The sequence below is a fragment of the Trachinotus anak genome, unplaced genomic scaffold, assembly GCF_046630095.1.
Source record: "Trachinotus anak isolate AG129_WGS33_773 ecotype Australia unplaced genomic scaffold, CSIRO_AGI_Tana_v1 ptg000012l, whole genome shotgun sequence".
NCBI lineage: Eukaryota > Metazoa > Chordata > Actinopteri > Carangiformes > Carangidae > Trachinotus > Trachinotus anak.
The window spans coordinates 635001-649475 of NW_027273863.1; the positions used below are offsets into that span (position 1 = coordinate 635001).

The following is a 14475-nucleotide window of genomic DNA, read 5'->3' on the forward strand; positions in this document are numbered from 1 at the left end:
CCCTCCTGTAACGTCAGGTCAACAGTCACACCTGTGTCTGCCTAATAGCTTATGGAGGAGTTTGTCACATCATTGTTACTGGCACTTCAGCGAGCAGTGATGCACTAATGACATTAGCAGTATCCTTAATTCCAAACACAGAATGAAGAACTGGCACCAAGTCAAATATCCGAGTGCCTGACCAGCAGCATCTGTTTGCCCGGTCTGCGAGTTTGTCATGTTTCTGTGCACACAAAGACTCACATGAATCTGTGGTGATAGTGTTTTATCTTCACTTCCACTGTAAGGCGTATGGATGCCCGCCATTGTCAGCTCGGCCAGGCTCCGCCTCTGCAGTGGGCTGTCGGTTGCCGTGGCTACAGCTGCTGTGGTTACTGTAGAGCCATGCCCTGGCAACAGGTTGCTGGGGAAGTCAAAGATGTGGCGTCTGTTGACAGGCCACTTGCCCTTCAGGACAGCCTCGCAGATGTTATCCATCCTATTAATCATCACTCGATCCTGAGGGGTGGAGAGAACGGAGAGAGGTGACGCACTATTCTAGAAAGTGCTTTGGACAGAAGCTGGTCTTGGTTTTATTTATTTATACATCAAATTCTGAAATAATTACCTCTGTAGCAGACAGACGCCTTCATTTGAAACAAGCTCATATTTATGCTTCTATTGCTCATGCTCAGGTGTATTTGCTTGTACTTTAGTAAAAGGCAAATCATTTATTATAACGCACATTTTCATGGCACTATTTCCATCAGTATACCAGAGTCATGTCGTCCTAACCACTCACTTGCTGCTTTACAATTCTGTTTTCATTCAATAACTTGTTCCAGTTGCTTCTACTGTGCTGTTTTTTCAATTTTAGTTTAGCTATTTTCACGTCCTGCAGATATCACATTAGGTTTCACATTAAATTCCCCCGCATTCAAATCCTGTCCTCGGTGGGTATTTAATACTGATGTGTGGGTAATGTTTATTTTATTAAATTAATCTGTGTTATCACAGAGAGAACTAATGTGAAACAATGACTACTTCCAATGACTACTATTAAAAGTGTTGCAGATTAATTTTCTATTGACTGACAAATTAATTAATTGATCGTTTCAACTCTAATATGAAACATACATGAAACATATACTGGCTGACTCACCTTAGGCCAGAATGAGAAGGCATAGGTGCGATCCTGTAAGGCCTGCAGCGCAGACGTTTCTGGCAGGTCATCGGGGCAGAACCCATCTCTGGTTTCATCGCGGGCCGACGTGCTCAGAGACGCAATACTCTCCTCGTCAAAGTTCTTCTGCTCTGATGCAGCACTCGCTGTGCAGAGAGGGAAAGCCATTTTGTAACTCTTAATTAAAAAGGGTTTCAAATTCATTATCAAGGGATCCAGGCTAATTTTATTCTCTTGTCCCTGGAACTTAAGACTCATTAAAAGTCATGAGGGGAAACACCAGAAATAGGCCTGCGGTCAAGTGTGGTGTCAGCGACAGTGGTGGCCGACAACCAGGACAAATACACAGGTTAAAAGTAAATTTGACATTTGAAACATTCAAAACTAAAGTTTAATCATCATCCCCCCCTGAGATCAATGACACTGACTACCTCCAAGTTAATGTCAATGCAATGAAGTACCTTCAGCCTGAGAGGATTTCTCTGATTTATCATCTTCATCTATCCTGTCCTCCTCTTCCTCCTCTGGGCTCTTCTCTGTGTCAGCTGACTTTGGAGATTTAGGAGACTCAGGGTTCTCCCTCTCCTCTCCATCTTCCTCCCCCACAGTCTTCTGGTCTGGTTGTGCTTTAGGAGAGGAGTCAGAATGTTCCGACAGCTCAGTGGTCATCTCCTTCTGGTCCCTTGGAGAGTCAACAAGACTCAAACTCTTCTTCTCCTCCGTCAAGTGTTTATCTTCTTTATTTGCTGGCCTGGAGGTTTTCTCCTCTTCTCCGTTCTGCTTCTCTTTCAGCTCTTCCTCCTCCTCTTTTTCCACTTTTGGCTGGGCCTCCTCTTCCTCTTTCTTGACCTCCTTTCTTGGTGAAGAAGCTGTTTCTTCTTTCCCTTTTCCAACCTCTTCCTCGTTTTTCTTCTCTTCGTCAGGCGTTTCAGTCTTGGTACATGGAATGTTGTCAGCATCTCCTCCCTCTGTTTCCTTTTTCACCTCCATCTCCGTTTTCCCTTCCTCCGTCTTCTCCTCTTTAGCCGCATGAACAGCGATTTTGGCAGCAGCTGCAGCACTCGCCAGCTCTTCGGTGGAGAGGAGAGGTGCAGGGGTGCTTTCTGCTGCTCCCATTCCAACTTTGGTGCTCTCTCCCTGGGTTCCCACATTTATGCCAGTCCCTCGCTGGTTGGTAAAACGCTGGTGGGCTTCAAGAAAGTCCAATGTAGGGTCATTTAAGATGTGATAATCTGTCCGGCTCACGCCATGCTTAGAGGCCCCCAGAAGGAGGTCTCGGTCATGGCGGCCACACTCCCACCACTCTGGGAGGTCTGAGGAAGGCTGGCAGAGCTTGAGGCGCTCAGAGAGCAAGGGGTGGGGGAGGACCTGCTCTCGGATACGCCGGAGCAGCTCGATGCGGTACAGGGTGCGAGAGGCACGCTCCTCTGTGATAGGGTCGATGATCAGGGTTGGGTCTGGGAGTTCTGATGATGTAAAAGACAGAGGCAGTCTGTAAGAAATTCAACTCAATACCATGTTGGCCAGTTTTTCTCCTGTGCTTGCAAACATACGTCATTTGCCCCTACAGTCAGTCCCAGTTAACACTTAACAATGAAAACAACTTTCTGCCTTGCAGTGACCTCAAGCACTTTGTTTCCTCTTACCTGTTTCAGTCTTGACCTGCATTCTGCAAACCCGTTTGCACATGGCAATAAACGAGTAGTAATATTTCTCCAGGCTCTCATCTGTTTTCTTGTCCAGTCGGGCAAAGGCCCTGAACTGACTCCAATCAAATTTCTGTTGCTGGGTGTCAAAGACGACCCCAAAGGTGGAGACAACGCGGTAGAAATCAGCCTCCTCACGGCGAGTCCATCTGACAGAGGGGGGGAAAGAAAAAAAAAAAAAAAGAAGGTGTGAGAAAAGGTTCAACTACAATAACTTACATGATTTGATTTATTCTTTGTTCTGTTTTGGAGGCTGTGTTTTAGGATATGGTACCACTGTTGGATGACTTCTTTAATTAAATGTTAAATGCAAGTGTGAAATTAATCCAATTGTGTGACATTAAATGTAACTACCTTTGTCTTCTCTCCTTGTAGTACATGGCTCCGTCAGCCATCAGGGAGCTGGCGGTCATCACTGGCGAAGTCTCTGGCATTAACTGTCCACCTTTGGCAAAGTAAGCACCTCCTTTCGCCAGATATGGGCTTCCTTCTGTCATGAACACTGCTGCTCCATCTTGGATGTAAGCTGCCCCTCCTCCTGTCTCAGTAACCACTGAGATGGAAGGCAGGAACTCCCTGCGGCGACGGCGGCGGCCGTCAGGCCGGTTGAGGGCCTCCTGGCGGAGTTGTTCTCTCCGGTTGGAGCGCTGGTAGGCTGTGATGAGGCGTCGCAGACGAGCCGTCAGAGCTGAGGCTGCTGGCCAATAAAGTCTCTCGTTGGAGCCTGAAGCTCCGCCCACAGTAGTTGCACTTTGAGTATTTTCACCTGATTTAGCTACAGAGACAAGAGTACGAAATATGAGGCCAGAAGAAGAGACGCAGTATAAAAACCCACCAGAACTGTTGTCATTTCTTTACTTGTTCTACATTTCGTGCTTCAAAGTTTGAGCTTGTGCCAAAGACCTCGTGGTATTCTCACTGCGGCCATGATGTGTTTTTCCATCTTCAATGTGGTGTTTCTATGCTGCTATTGTTATAACTTTGTTGTAAAAAATACTTTGGTGACTGTAGGTTTTCAGTCTACTTGTCATTTGTGTAAATGTAAATCCTAAAATCTGCTGCCAAAATCTAAATACAATTGTATTTTGTACTGGATTATTGCTCTGGACAATAACTGAAGACTAGACTTTAATTCCAAGAACCCTTGAGATATTTCCAACAAAATGTTCAATGTCTGTGAGATGACTTGAATAATCTGGCTTTACTAGAAGCTCTAAGCCATTCTGTATCCATCTTTCCAGGTGAAGTTTACCTTCAGTCTCACCCTCCACAGTGTCATCTTTGTCATCCAGTGGAGAGTTGGTAAAGTCGTCCATGTCATCTTTAAAAGGCATTCGCAGTGGCTTGTACTCTGGATCCTCATCCTCACTGTGAAGGATTGAAGGGACACACAGATATTTAACTTTTCACTTTATGGGTTAGGGTTAACTCTGAAAACTACAACAAAAGGACAAAGAATAGCATGAAGCAAAAAAAATTTAAAGACAAAACAAAGTGAGGCAGAAGCTTCAAAGGGAAAAGGAAAAAATGAAGAGCTGACACTGACGATTCCCACACTGGACACAAGTACGACTCAAGGACTTGTCAATGTTTTGATGAAATTAAGTTACAATTAACATAGGAGGGTTGATAAGAAAAACCACATGAAAGTTGGTACAAGCAGATTTTTTCTGACTGGACACAGTGAAAGCTGTGAAAATATAAGTAGTGAAAAGACAAACAGAATGTGAAGGACATAAGAATTACAATGTTCATGTATGTGTTCAGTTAATTGTTCAGTACAATAATAAATTACATTATGTTACACCTCCTTTCATTGACATCTTTTGGACCAACTGGACAAATCATGGCTTTTTCCTTAGTTTGCTTTAATGATTTATTGCTTGGACATGACAAAAGGAAGGCACAGCAAAAGGTAGAAAAACAGGATGAATCAGACCAAAACTGGAGCAAAATAACACCAGAAGCAAAGGGGAGCAAAGAAACTGCTTTCTGGTCAGCGAAGCCTGCTCTCTTACCCCTCGACGCCATCTGCCATCATGTCGGAGCCCCTCTGCTCAGCGGCAATAGCCTTGGCGTCTGGCATGCCCACCCTCTCCAAGAAACACAGGGTGGGGTCGGCTCGCATTGAGTTGTACTTCTCATAGCCTAAGAGGAAGACGAGAAGAGGTGAGGAATACAGAAGCTTGAAAATGAGAGACTATAAAGAGTCTGTCAGTAACCAATAGCAAGTAGTCAGCTTAGTTTCAGGAAGTACTGCACATCAAAAGGTTACTGGTCAACACACCAAGATCAACGCAAACTCAGGACAACAGGAGGGTGAGGGAAGTTGTGCCCTCTACACCACTCCTAGACGGATAGGATGCTACACACACACCATCCATATTAAATGACGGAATAGACAAAAACTGCAGCAGAAGGGCAGACCCCAGGAGCCAGCTGCTGACAAGACAGACAGTCTGTGTGTGTGTGTGTGTACACTCGCCTCTGTTCTGCATGTGTGTGTGCTTGTCCAAGTGAGCCTGCAGGTGCTCATTTGTGTGTGTGTGAGAAAGAGAGAGAGAGCGCAAGAGAGAGAGAGAGCGCGAGCGAGAGAGAGAGAGCGCGAGCGAGAGAGAGAGAGAGAGAGACATGTGTGTGTGTCATGATGTCTGTGAAACTGAGCTAGTGGGTGTGAGGAACGTAGTGTGTGTCCGTTAGGAGCATTCAGGCAGAACAGATTAGAATGTGCAGGTCCTACTGAGACACATTGGGAACGGGGGTGGGGGGAACGCAGAGGAGCAGGGGGGAAAAGGGGGGAAAAAATATAAAAAGAAGACAGGCAAACAGGACTGGGAAGAAATGAGAGGAAAGGACAGGTGGCTGGGGAGTGAAGGAAAAGAGGAGTAGCAGGGGCCACATAACAGAATCACACTGCCTCTTCTTCATCCCTTCTTCCTTCTTTCACACCATAACAGTTCAATTAGGAAAAATGTTGGTACCCTCCTCCCTCTCTCACACTGTATTGTCTGTCTCTGTCTCCGTCCCGCCCCAACACCCCCAAACCACAAAGGGCTAGTGAATGAGGATTATGATTAACTATGGGTGAGTCCTTTTGAATTCCCGTGTGTGCGTGTCCTAATAGAATCATAGAGGGTGGCCATGATGGAAAAATTATGACAATTATGCCAAATTAATATGAATGAGGGTCTCCACACACACAACAATTAGCCTCATCGGTCTGTCACTGGGAGTCACATTCAGCTACCCAGTCAGCACCCAAAGGTGGGTCACGGGGACATTAACACAACTGGCACATTCTCCAAATGACAATCCAAATAACCAGGTTAACAGTTAGCAGGGTGAAAAGCTTTGATTAATATAACTTTAGCTCTTTGCAACACCTGTAACACAAAGAACAGTACACACACACACACACACACACACACACACACACACACACACACACAGTCATAGCCAGTGGGATAACCAGCAATCAATCATATTGCTGATAGCAAACTGAGCCTACCAGCTGTGTACCGCTGTCGCCATAGCAACACCAATCAAGTGGTGGCAGCAGAAGTGGGTGGGATGTGTTGTGTGTGCACGCTCACCCAGTTTAACTATGATGTGTGTATGTCTGCTTGCTAGATTGGAAGCCACTGGAGTGCGTCTGCAGGATGGTCTGTGTGTATATGTGTAGTGACAGCCATGTTGGAAGATTGAGACGTCTATGTAAAGTGTGTGACGGCGCTGGTGTGCGTTTCTTACCGTGTTTGAAGACACCGATGAGCAGGGATTTGTCAGCCTCGCTGTCCCACCAGTCAGCTGGGACCTCAGCGTGGAACGGCTGGGGAATCCAGATATCCAGCTCACTGTGGCAGGGACAAACAGATCACATTACTGCTAATCAAACCTAAGTGGTGCTGTGTTCAATTTGCTTCAGTATGGCAACAGTCTTGTATTTCAATAATCATAATAACCATCCTAATGAGGAAAAGAGAAAAGGGGACAGCATAAATGAGATTATGATCCATTTGTGTTGTAATCAGATTGTAAAAACCGTCAGCCGCTGACTGCAGATAAAAACTATTATCCTAAATATTCAAATAGTATTAATGTGCAAACAGCTGTGAGTTGTATTCTAGTTATGGTTTTGTTATGATGTGCACTTGCATCTCTGATATGTGTTTCAATGTTACGAAGAATCATCAATATTTAACCTTCACTTTTTGACAAAGCAAGAAGGAAATCTGATCTGAACAGGAAGTACTGCTTAATCATCATCTGCTTTGTTGCCATGGAAATGTCAATCTGTAAATGATCCAGATATTAGAGAAATTGAAAACAAAAAAGGTGACACAGGTACGATACGTCTGGTGTTTGCAATCTGGTGGTTTGGAGAAAATCCTAAAAATGAAACTTTGGAAAAGGTGGCAATAAAAAGAAACGTAAACACAGAACCGAAACAACTTCAATGAATTGCAACATTTTCTTAGACAGAAATCATCAGTAAAGAAAACGGCAATCAGGGACTCTCTAAATACTACTGTCAGGACTGTGTGCTGCGGCGCTCTCCAAGATGCTGCGTAGTTCCATTGCTGCTCCCAGCAGTAGGATCAGCACCTTGGAGAGTGCCTGAAAAAGAGAGGCCCGGCACCGGGATGAATATGCAATCGACTCAGAATGGCTAAACAACCCCAGCATAAGAGCATTTATGTGCAATCCATGTGGTTATTGATCAGTTAAGGTTAAACTGTGTTTCATAATCATCACAGATGTTACTTAGTACACGACTTGGCCATTAGCATTACTGTCTGTTCTGCTTTTGTCGCTCGTCGTTAACCATTTACTGTTTTTTTTTTTTTTACTGGTGCATTTTGCACCATGAGCACAGTTACATGCACGGTTAGTAGCGACCCTCCAGTACAGGGGGCACCTGGTTATGTTTTGAAATGGGTGAGCAAACTTTGAAAGATACATAACTGCTGGGTGTCTGGTCTCCCCCAGAAAAAAATACACAAGAACACATGCATTATTCTAGATTAGTTAGACTGAGGTGATATGAAAACTAAGAATGCATCAGCAACAGTGATTGTCAGTCGAATGGTATATTTATATTTGAAACGTATCTATAAAATCATCAAGTAGCCAAATAGCTTTAAAAAAAAAAAAAAAAAAAAAAAAAAAAAAAGTTACGTTTTATATTACTGTTGGTCAAAGTCTAAATCTGGTGAGAAAAAAAACGTTGCTAAAAATATGTTCAATGTTTTAGTTCTTTCTTGAACTTGGAAAAAATGAATGTATGAGAAGGAGAATTGTTCAAGGGACTCAGACTTAAATACATTCCAAACAACATTTAATCCTATGCATCACTGTGCAACACTATAGCCTTCTGAATGCATCACTACATACAGGGAGCGAATCACTGACGACTGAGGAGCTTGGCATTGGACAATGTTGTTATAGATAGAAATAGAGGGTGCTGATCTTCTTAGACAAGGGGAATTCAAGAATTTATTTAAGATCATCATAATGGAAACAAATACCAGAATCAGTATAGCCTGGCCTTTAGTTTTGATATTGATGTTTTTTTTGTTATTGATGTTCAAAATGATGACAAGCAGAGGAATCATTTGTGGTGCTGCCTGAGTTCTTAAAGATTTCACACACTTATTTATTAATTTAGTCAAGTCTCATTGGTGTTTGTGTGAGTAAACATTTGATTTAAAATAAGACAATTTAATATGACTATCAACCATTTCTACTCTCAAACTGTCACCATTTGCCAACATCCCTTCAACCATTATTCTTTGATTTTATAGGGATCTTGTTTTTCTAGGATTTTATGTGGACCCATCATAAAAATAATAAGAGAAATTTTCTCAATATACTGTCACAGTAAATAAACTCATACTATGAGCTTGCAGGTGCTGCTCTAACCCATTTTTAAAATTAGATGAGCCCAACCAAAACCAGATATCTGGTTTAGAATGGCATTATTATTTAACGGAGAATAGTTTTTTTGTATACAGTTTTTCCAGGGTAAATTCTGTGTCACGGCACGAAACAAACAAAATCCTCCATTATGGAAAGAAGAAAAAAAAAAAAAGGAAAATGGTGCTTACTGCTAGTTAGGAAGAGAAAGGCTACAATACACAATGGACGTAAAAAGTCTGAGGGTGTCAGGAGGAGAGAAGAAACCGGGAAATAGTCTCTTATCTCTGCAAACAGCAGCATGCACGTCTTGGCAACACACACATACGTGTGCGCGCCAAGACTGGCATGCTAAATCCCCCTGGCATATGTTGGCATGATAGCACCCCGTATGCTCACGTCTGGTGCACACTCACTCACTCACTCTCTCACTCTCTCACACACACACACACACACACACACACACACACACACACACACACACACACACACACACACACACACACACAAAAACAGGGTCTGTCACAGTAGCCATTGGGTTGGGGGAGGGAGGGAGTGGTGGAGATCAACATGAAGTGCAAGTGCTCCAAATTATAAATGCATTCACATCTGGGTGAAAGGGTGATGAGCGGGGGATGGGAGACAATCATAGGCTGAAGTACACTGTGGAGAGAGGGAGAGATGGAGAGATGACAAGAGAAGTGCAGTGTGACAGAGAAAAAGACGGAGGAAGCGGTGAAGATGCTGTCAGGATGAGATAAATGAAACAGTCAAGGTGAGCAGCGTATCCAACCTTAACACCAACACTGATGCACTGAGACCTTGTGCCAAATGATAGTGAGAAATAGCTTATTAGACAGTGGTAAAAGCTTATTTTACCCTGATAAGGTATCTGCTTGTTGTACCGGTCACAGCAGGGAGAAACCTGCCTAAGAGGCCACTTGTATGGACAAATACATATACACACAATGCACCGAGGAGGCAAAGGCAGAAAAGGAAAAGAGAGTGCGCTATGTTCCTACGTCCTCAGTAGAAGAGGAAAACGTGGTAACAGAGACACTAAAATGAAGTAGTGTGGAGTATCCACTAACCTCGTGTCAGCTCCTTCCAGGATGCGTTCGGCCTGGTCGCCTATGACTTCCTGTCTCAGATAATACAGCATCCTCACCCTCAGCAACACCCTGAGAAATAGTCAAACAGTAAAAAATGTTAGTGAAGCCGTTCTTTAGGAGGATTGTCTGATTTATTTCAACAGAGACAAAGGAATCCCGGGGCTGGAACATTGACAGATATCTGTTCTAATCTGTTATCAATCTATTTTACAAGATTTTTAATTATATAAAACAAACAAAAGCAGAAAATCCTCAAATATAAGGTGCAGAAACCAACAAATCTTAGGCATCAAAGGTATAAATTTCTTCCTGATTATTTGTCTTTTGATGGACTAATGGGCTCTAAAGATTATATACTGATATTCATATAGAGCATTAATTTGTAAAAACATGTTGGATAACTATCCTCTGTTGTGTTCCAGTTAAGTCGCTTATTTATAAAAACAATTCCCTCATAATGTTTGATTTTCTCTGTCTTGAATAAAATTTCCGAAGTGCATGTGTTTTATTACAAAAGGAAATCCTGCTAATACTTCACACTGGGCTGACTTTACTGGAGGAGATGCTGCAAAGCACCGAAAAGGTGCAATTTCCTACAACACTGTGAAAATGGTCTTGGATCTTTGATTGATTGCATTACTCAGGTGGAAAATTTCCTGAGGTCTTCTTTTGTTGAAATACTGTTTGCAAAAACTGTAATTCATTTATTTCATCGTTTTGTATCACTGCGGTCGAATAGATGGTCATCTCTTGTGGATACAGATTACAGATGTTCCCAGTAAGAACTAGAATGGCACTCAAAGTGCATACCTCCTCAAGAGTGAAATATTTTGACAAAAATGTTGAAAATGCCTGATCTTGCAATGTTGAGGAAAGTGAAAAAAATTTCCTGGATATGCCCCAAAATGGGTTATTCCCTGGCCCATGGCCCAACCCTCACCAAGTTTGGTGAAAATCAGTTGAGGACTTTTTTGCGTATTCCTGCTGACCAACACACACAGAAAGCGTCATGTCCTTGGCAGAGGTAATTACTCTTCCAGTAAAATGAATCACTTCAGTCAAGGCTGGAGAACTGGATTTGATCTCCTGACACTAGAAATGCTGCTCTCTGGGAGTTCTGATTCACTGTAAACATTTGACACCAGATTCGTCACCAGGATTTAATGCCATTAATGATGTTTGGTGTAGAAGACAGAGGAGGAGCAGGAACAGAGGTAACAGAAAGTTTAGTTTAGGGGGTTAAAGACAGCAGCTTATTCTACGGTGTGTGTCCGTTTGTGCATCAAGTTGGACAAGTTACGGTGTGTGTGTGTGTGTATGTGTGGTTGTTGGCAGGCTGTGTTTGCTCATCCATCAATGTGCCAGGCCTGATTAGCCACACAACGCTGTGCTTCAGCCTAGCAGATGGCACCACATAATCACCCCCAAGTGTGTGTGTTTGTGTGTGTGTGCTTGTGTGCGTCTTTCACCCACTTCCAACAGGTCTGCCTGCCTAGCACCTGGCCTGGCACACAGCCAGACACACACATAAACACACATACACACAAACAAACAAACTTCCCCCCTCAAGAAGAAAAAAATCTTGGAATTGAATCTGGAGGGCAAGGAAGCATATCGCCCTGACAACAGGAGAGAGCGCTGACCACAAAGCAGATGAGTGTGTGTTTGAGAGAGGAAGAGGATGGGGAAACTGTTGCCTCTGTTGAAGTTGTGCAACAAACATCACAACTGCCACATGTGTCTATGTCCTGGATTTATAACCCCGATTCCATCCACATTGGTTTGGTATCCATGGAAATTTCCACTATGAGAACTCTAATTCAACCAATGATTATTTAAGAAACTGTTTATGGCCCCTTATCTAACACTAACATATTAGCCACTAGCTATCATGGTGTTTCAGGTGTGTGTGTGTGTGTGTGTGTGTGTGTGTTTGTGTGTGTGAATGTGTGGGGAAGCTACTTGTTACAGTGATGTTTCAGGTGTCTCTTGTAGCTATCCTCTTGCAGTAAGTGGTCAGGATTGCAGCTAGCCAGCCAATCAGCTCGTGGAGTCTGTGGAGGAGGTGCTGCGGGCTTCCCCTTCTTGCCCTTCCTACCCCGAGGAACTGGAGTAGAGAGACCTGGGGGATGGGGGGGGGTAAGGCAACAGTCAGGGGAATGTACAAATGACAACCAGTACATATATTTCTGGGGATATTTATGCATCAATGCATCAATTAACACAGGGTGTATAACTAATCTGTACACTTTCAGGACATTTATCATCATCATTATTATTATTATTATTATTATTATTATTATTATTATTATTATTATTATTATTATTAACAACAATAATAATAACAATAGTGATAATAGTAATAATAATTCATATTTAGGACATCTATTTAAATATCCAAGGAAGGCATTACATGTCAGATTTGAATCTCTTCACATATTAACTGAGAACTGAAACTCATCCACCTTCTAGCCCGATTAGCCCACTTTCATATGATGAGATATATTATTGATGCATTATTTTTCAGATGCTCATAAATTGTGCAGTGAGCTCAATCATACAGTGTATATAGTGTGTCTAATCAGATTTGCTCCTGTGTGTGTTACCTGAATGGTTGGTCAGCGTCTTGGTGGTCCCATCTTCACTTGGGGTGATCAGGTCCCAGATAAAACTTTTGATGTTCTCGTCTCCACGGTAATGCAGCAGGCAGTAGGCCAGCAGGGCTCTGCAGATGGTCTCCACATCGGCCTCCTTCAGGGGGCGCTTGAAGCGGCCGTGAGCCAGGATGTCAGTCCACCTACCCCAACTAAAGAGGGACAGGAAGGGGAAAAGCCTGTCAGCATATGGATACCGCTTATACTACTGAATATAAAACACTGGTTTAACAGGACACAGCCTCAGCACTGCACTACATACATTCCTTTGACTGAAACACTATAACATACATAATGTGTTATAAAGTAGAAGTAATACTTATTATCATATGCTAATATAATGAATAATACTATGAATATTGTAATAACATAGTGCAATGCAAACATCATATAGTGAAAGTGTTAAAATGATCATTAAGTCTTGATTTTACACAGAGAAATTGATCTTTCTTTGATGAAATGATTAAATAATGAATCCAGTTTCATCTGTAATACTTCTTTTTAAACAAACATTTTACACATAGACTTGAAAGGTTTTCTTTACTAAAATCTCCATCTTCTTGTTGGAATGCTTTGGATTTCTAAGGTAAACTCTGGAAAAGTCTGTCAGACAGTTTGTAATCTGTGCCACACGACTCACTCACATGACCCTGATCCTTCATGAGCATACACTCAAGTCTAAATGATCTTTTCTGCATCTAAGACACCTATCACACTCACACTCCAGTAACAGACACTGATGAGTGCTGGGCTCTCATCCTTCTGTGTGTGTGTGTGTGTGTGTGTGTGTGTGTGTGTGTGTGTGTGTGTGTGTGTGTGTGTGTGTGTGTGTGTGTGTGTGTGTGTGTGTGTGTGTGTGTGTGTGTGTGTGTGTGTGTGTGTGTGTTCATGATCACAGCCGAACCTGCCCCCAACCACCTCCAGAGACCAAGCGACCCTACAGGCTGATGTGGTGGTCTGGTTCGCAACTAAAATTTTTCCACTGCTGCTCCCCAATCTCCACTGAACCATGTGAACCAGTATTATGCTGGACTATTTGAGAAAGGGTAAAACGGTGGGTGAGGGTGGGCGAGAGAGCGATGGCTGATGGGAAAAGACAACAGAGTGCTGCGTGGAGAGGACAGGCCCAGTCAGTGTGTCCTACAGCCTCAGGCCACAAGACTAGACTGTAACAATAACAATGCTGACATCTCACTAGCACAACTCTTCTTTCTTATACACACACACGCACGCACGCACACACACAGTCACGCCAAGTCAGCCGTGAAAATGGCCGTGTTCACCAGATAATCACTATCTGTGGTAAGTGTGTCAATTTGCCTCTGTGTGCAGGATATTGTACTCTGTATATTTTGAACAAGTCGGTGTCTGAGTTCAGATGCACTTCCGTCACTGCACAGATTAATAGAAACTCAAATTATATCTGGTGCGTGCAGAAGTTAATGAAACTGTTATTTACATAAAAAAATGCAGAGTTGATGAAGAAGTGAATTTCAGTGGATATCATTTTAAAGTGTGTGTGACAGGCTTAACAGTCAGCTCTCTGTATGTGAGATTAAACCTAAAACGTCCCACGCTCTCCAAGGTCACTGTGTGTGCACAACAATAAGCATGTTGGCTGTATATAAGTGTGTATGTGCTCAAGACTGTGTTCACAGGCAGCTCTGATTATTGGCTATGCATGTTGATGGCCTTGAGAGGCGAGATGTCTGTCTACTAAATCACGCCACGTGCTGGTCTGCATCTATTACCACACACATCAGCAGAGTGAGGAGCTCCACCCAGCTGTATGACTCCACATCCACCACAACCTCAACTATCTTCACTTCTCCTTTTTCTATTGAGATTTCTGCTTTAGTTCTGTTTTGTTCCACCACAATCTTTTTAAGTTGGACTTTTACTTTTTATACCTGCTCCTTGTTGCA

The 14475-nt window shown here is 43.0% G+C and overlaps 1 protein-coding gene across 4 annotated transcripts in view; it reads right to left on the reverse strand.

Moving 5' to 3' along the window:
- The window catches only part of chd7 (chromodomain helicase DNA binding protein 7), a 71613-nt gene that overhangs the window by 7189 nt on the left and 49949 nt on the right, over nucleotides 1-14475 (reverse strand). For all 4 annotated transcript variants that reach the window (XM_071490268.1, XM_071490267.1, XM_071490266.1 and 1 more), the window contains exons 24-35: nucleotides 12503-12702; nucleotides 11859-12018; nucleotides 9876-9965; nucleotides 6619-6722; nucleotides 4887-5016; nucleotides 4121-4236; nucleotides 3223-3643; nucleotides 2809-3017; nucleotides 1624-2628; nucleotides 1142-1308; nucleotides 244-498; nucleotides 1-5 (exon numbers count right to left, since the gene is read on the reverse strand). The exon at nucleotides 1-5 is cut by the window's left edge and continues 163 nt beyond it. In XM_071490268.1, the coding sequence (XP_071346369.1) occupies nucleotides 1-5; nucleotides 244-498; nucleotides 1142-1308; nucleotides 1624-2628; nucleotides 2809-3017; nucleotides 3223-3643; nucleotides 4121-4236; nucleotides 4887-5016; nucleotides 6619-6722; nucleotides 9876-9965; nucleotides 11859-12018; nucleotides 12503-12702 (2862 nt within the window). The remainder of the gene's footprint in view (nucleotides 6-243; nucleotides 499-1141; nucleotides 1309-1623; nucleotides 2629-2808; nucleotides 3018-3222; nucleotides 3644-4120; nucleotides 4237-4886; nucleotides 5017-6618; nucleotides 6723-9875; nucleotides 9966-11858; nucleotides 12019-12502; nucleotides 12703-14475) is intronic.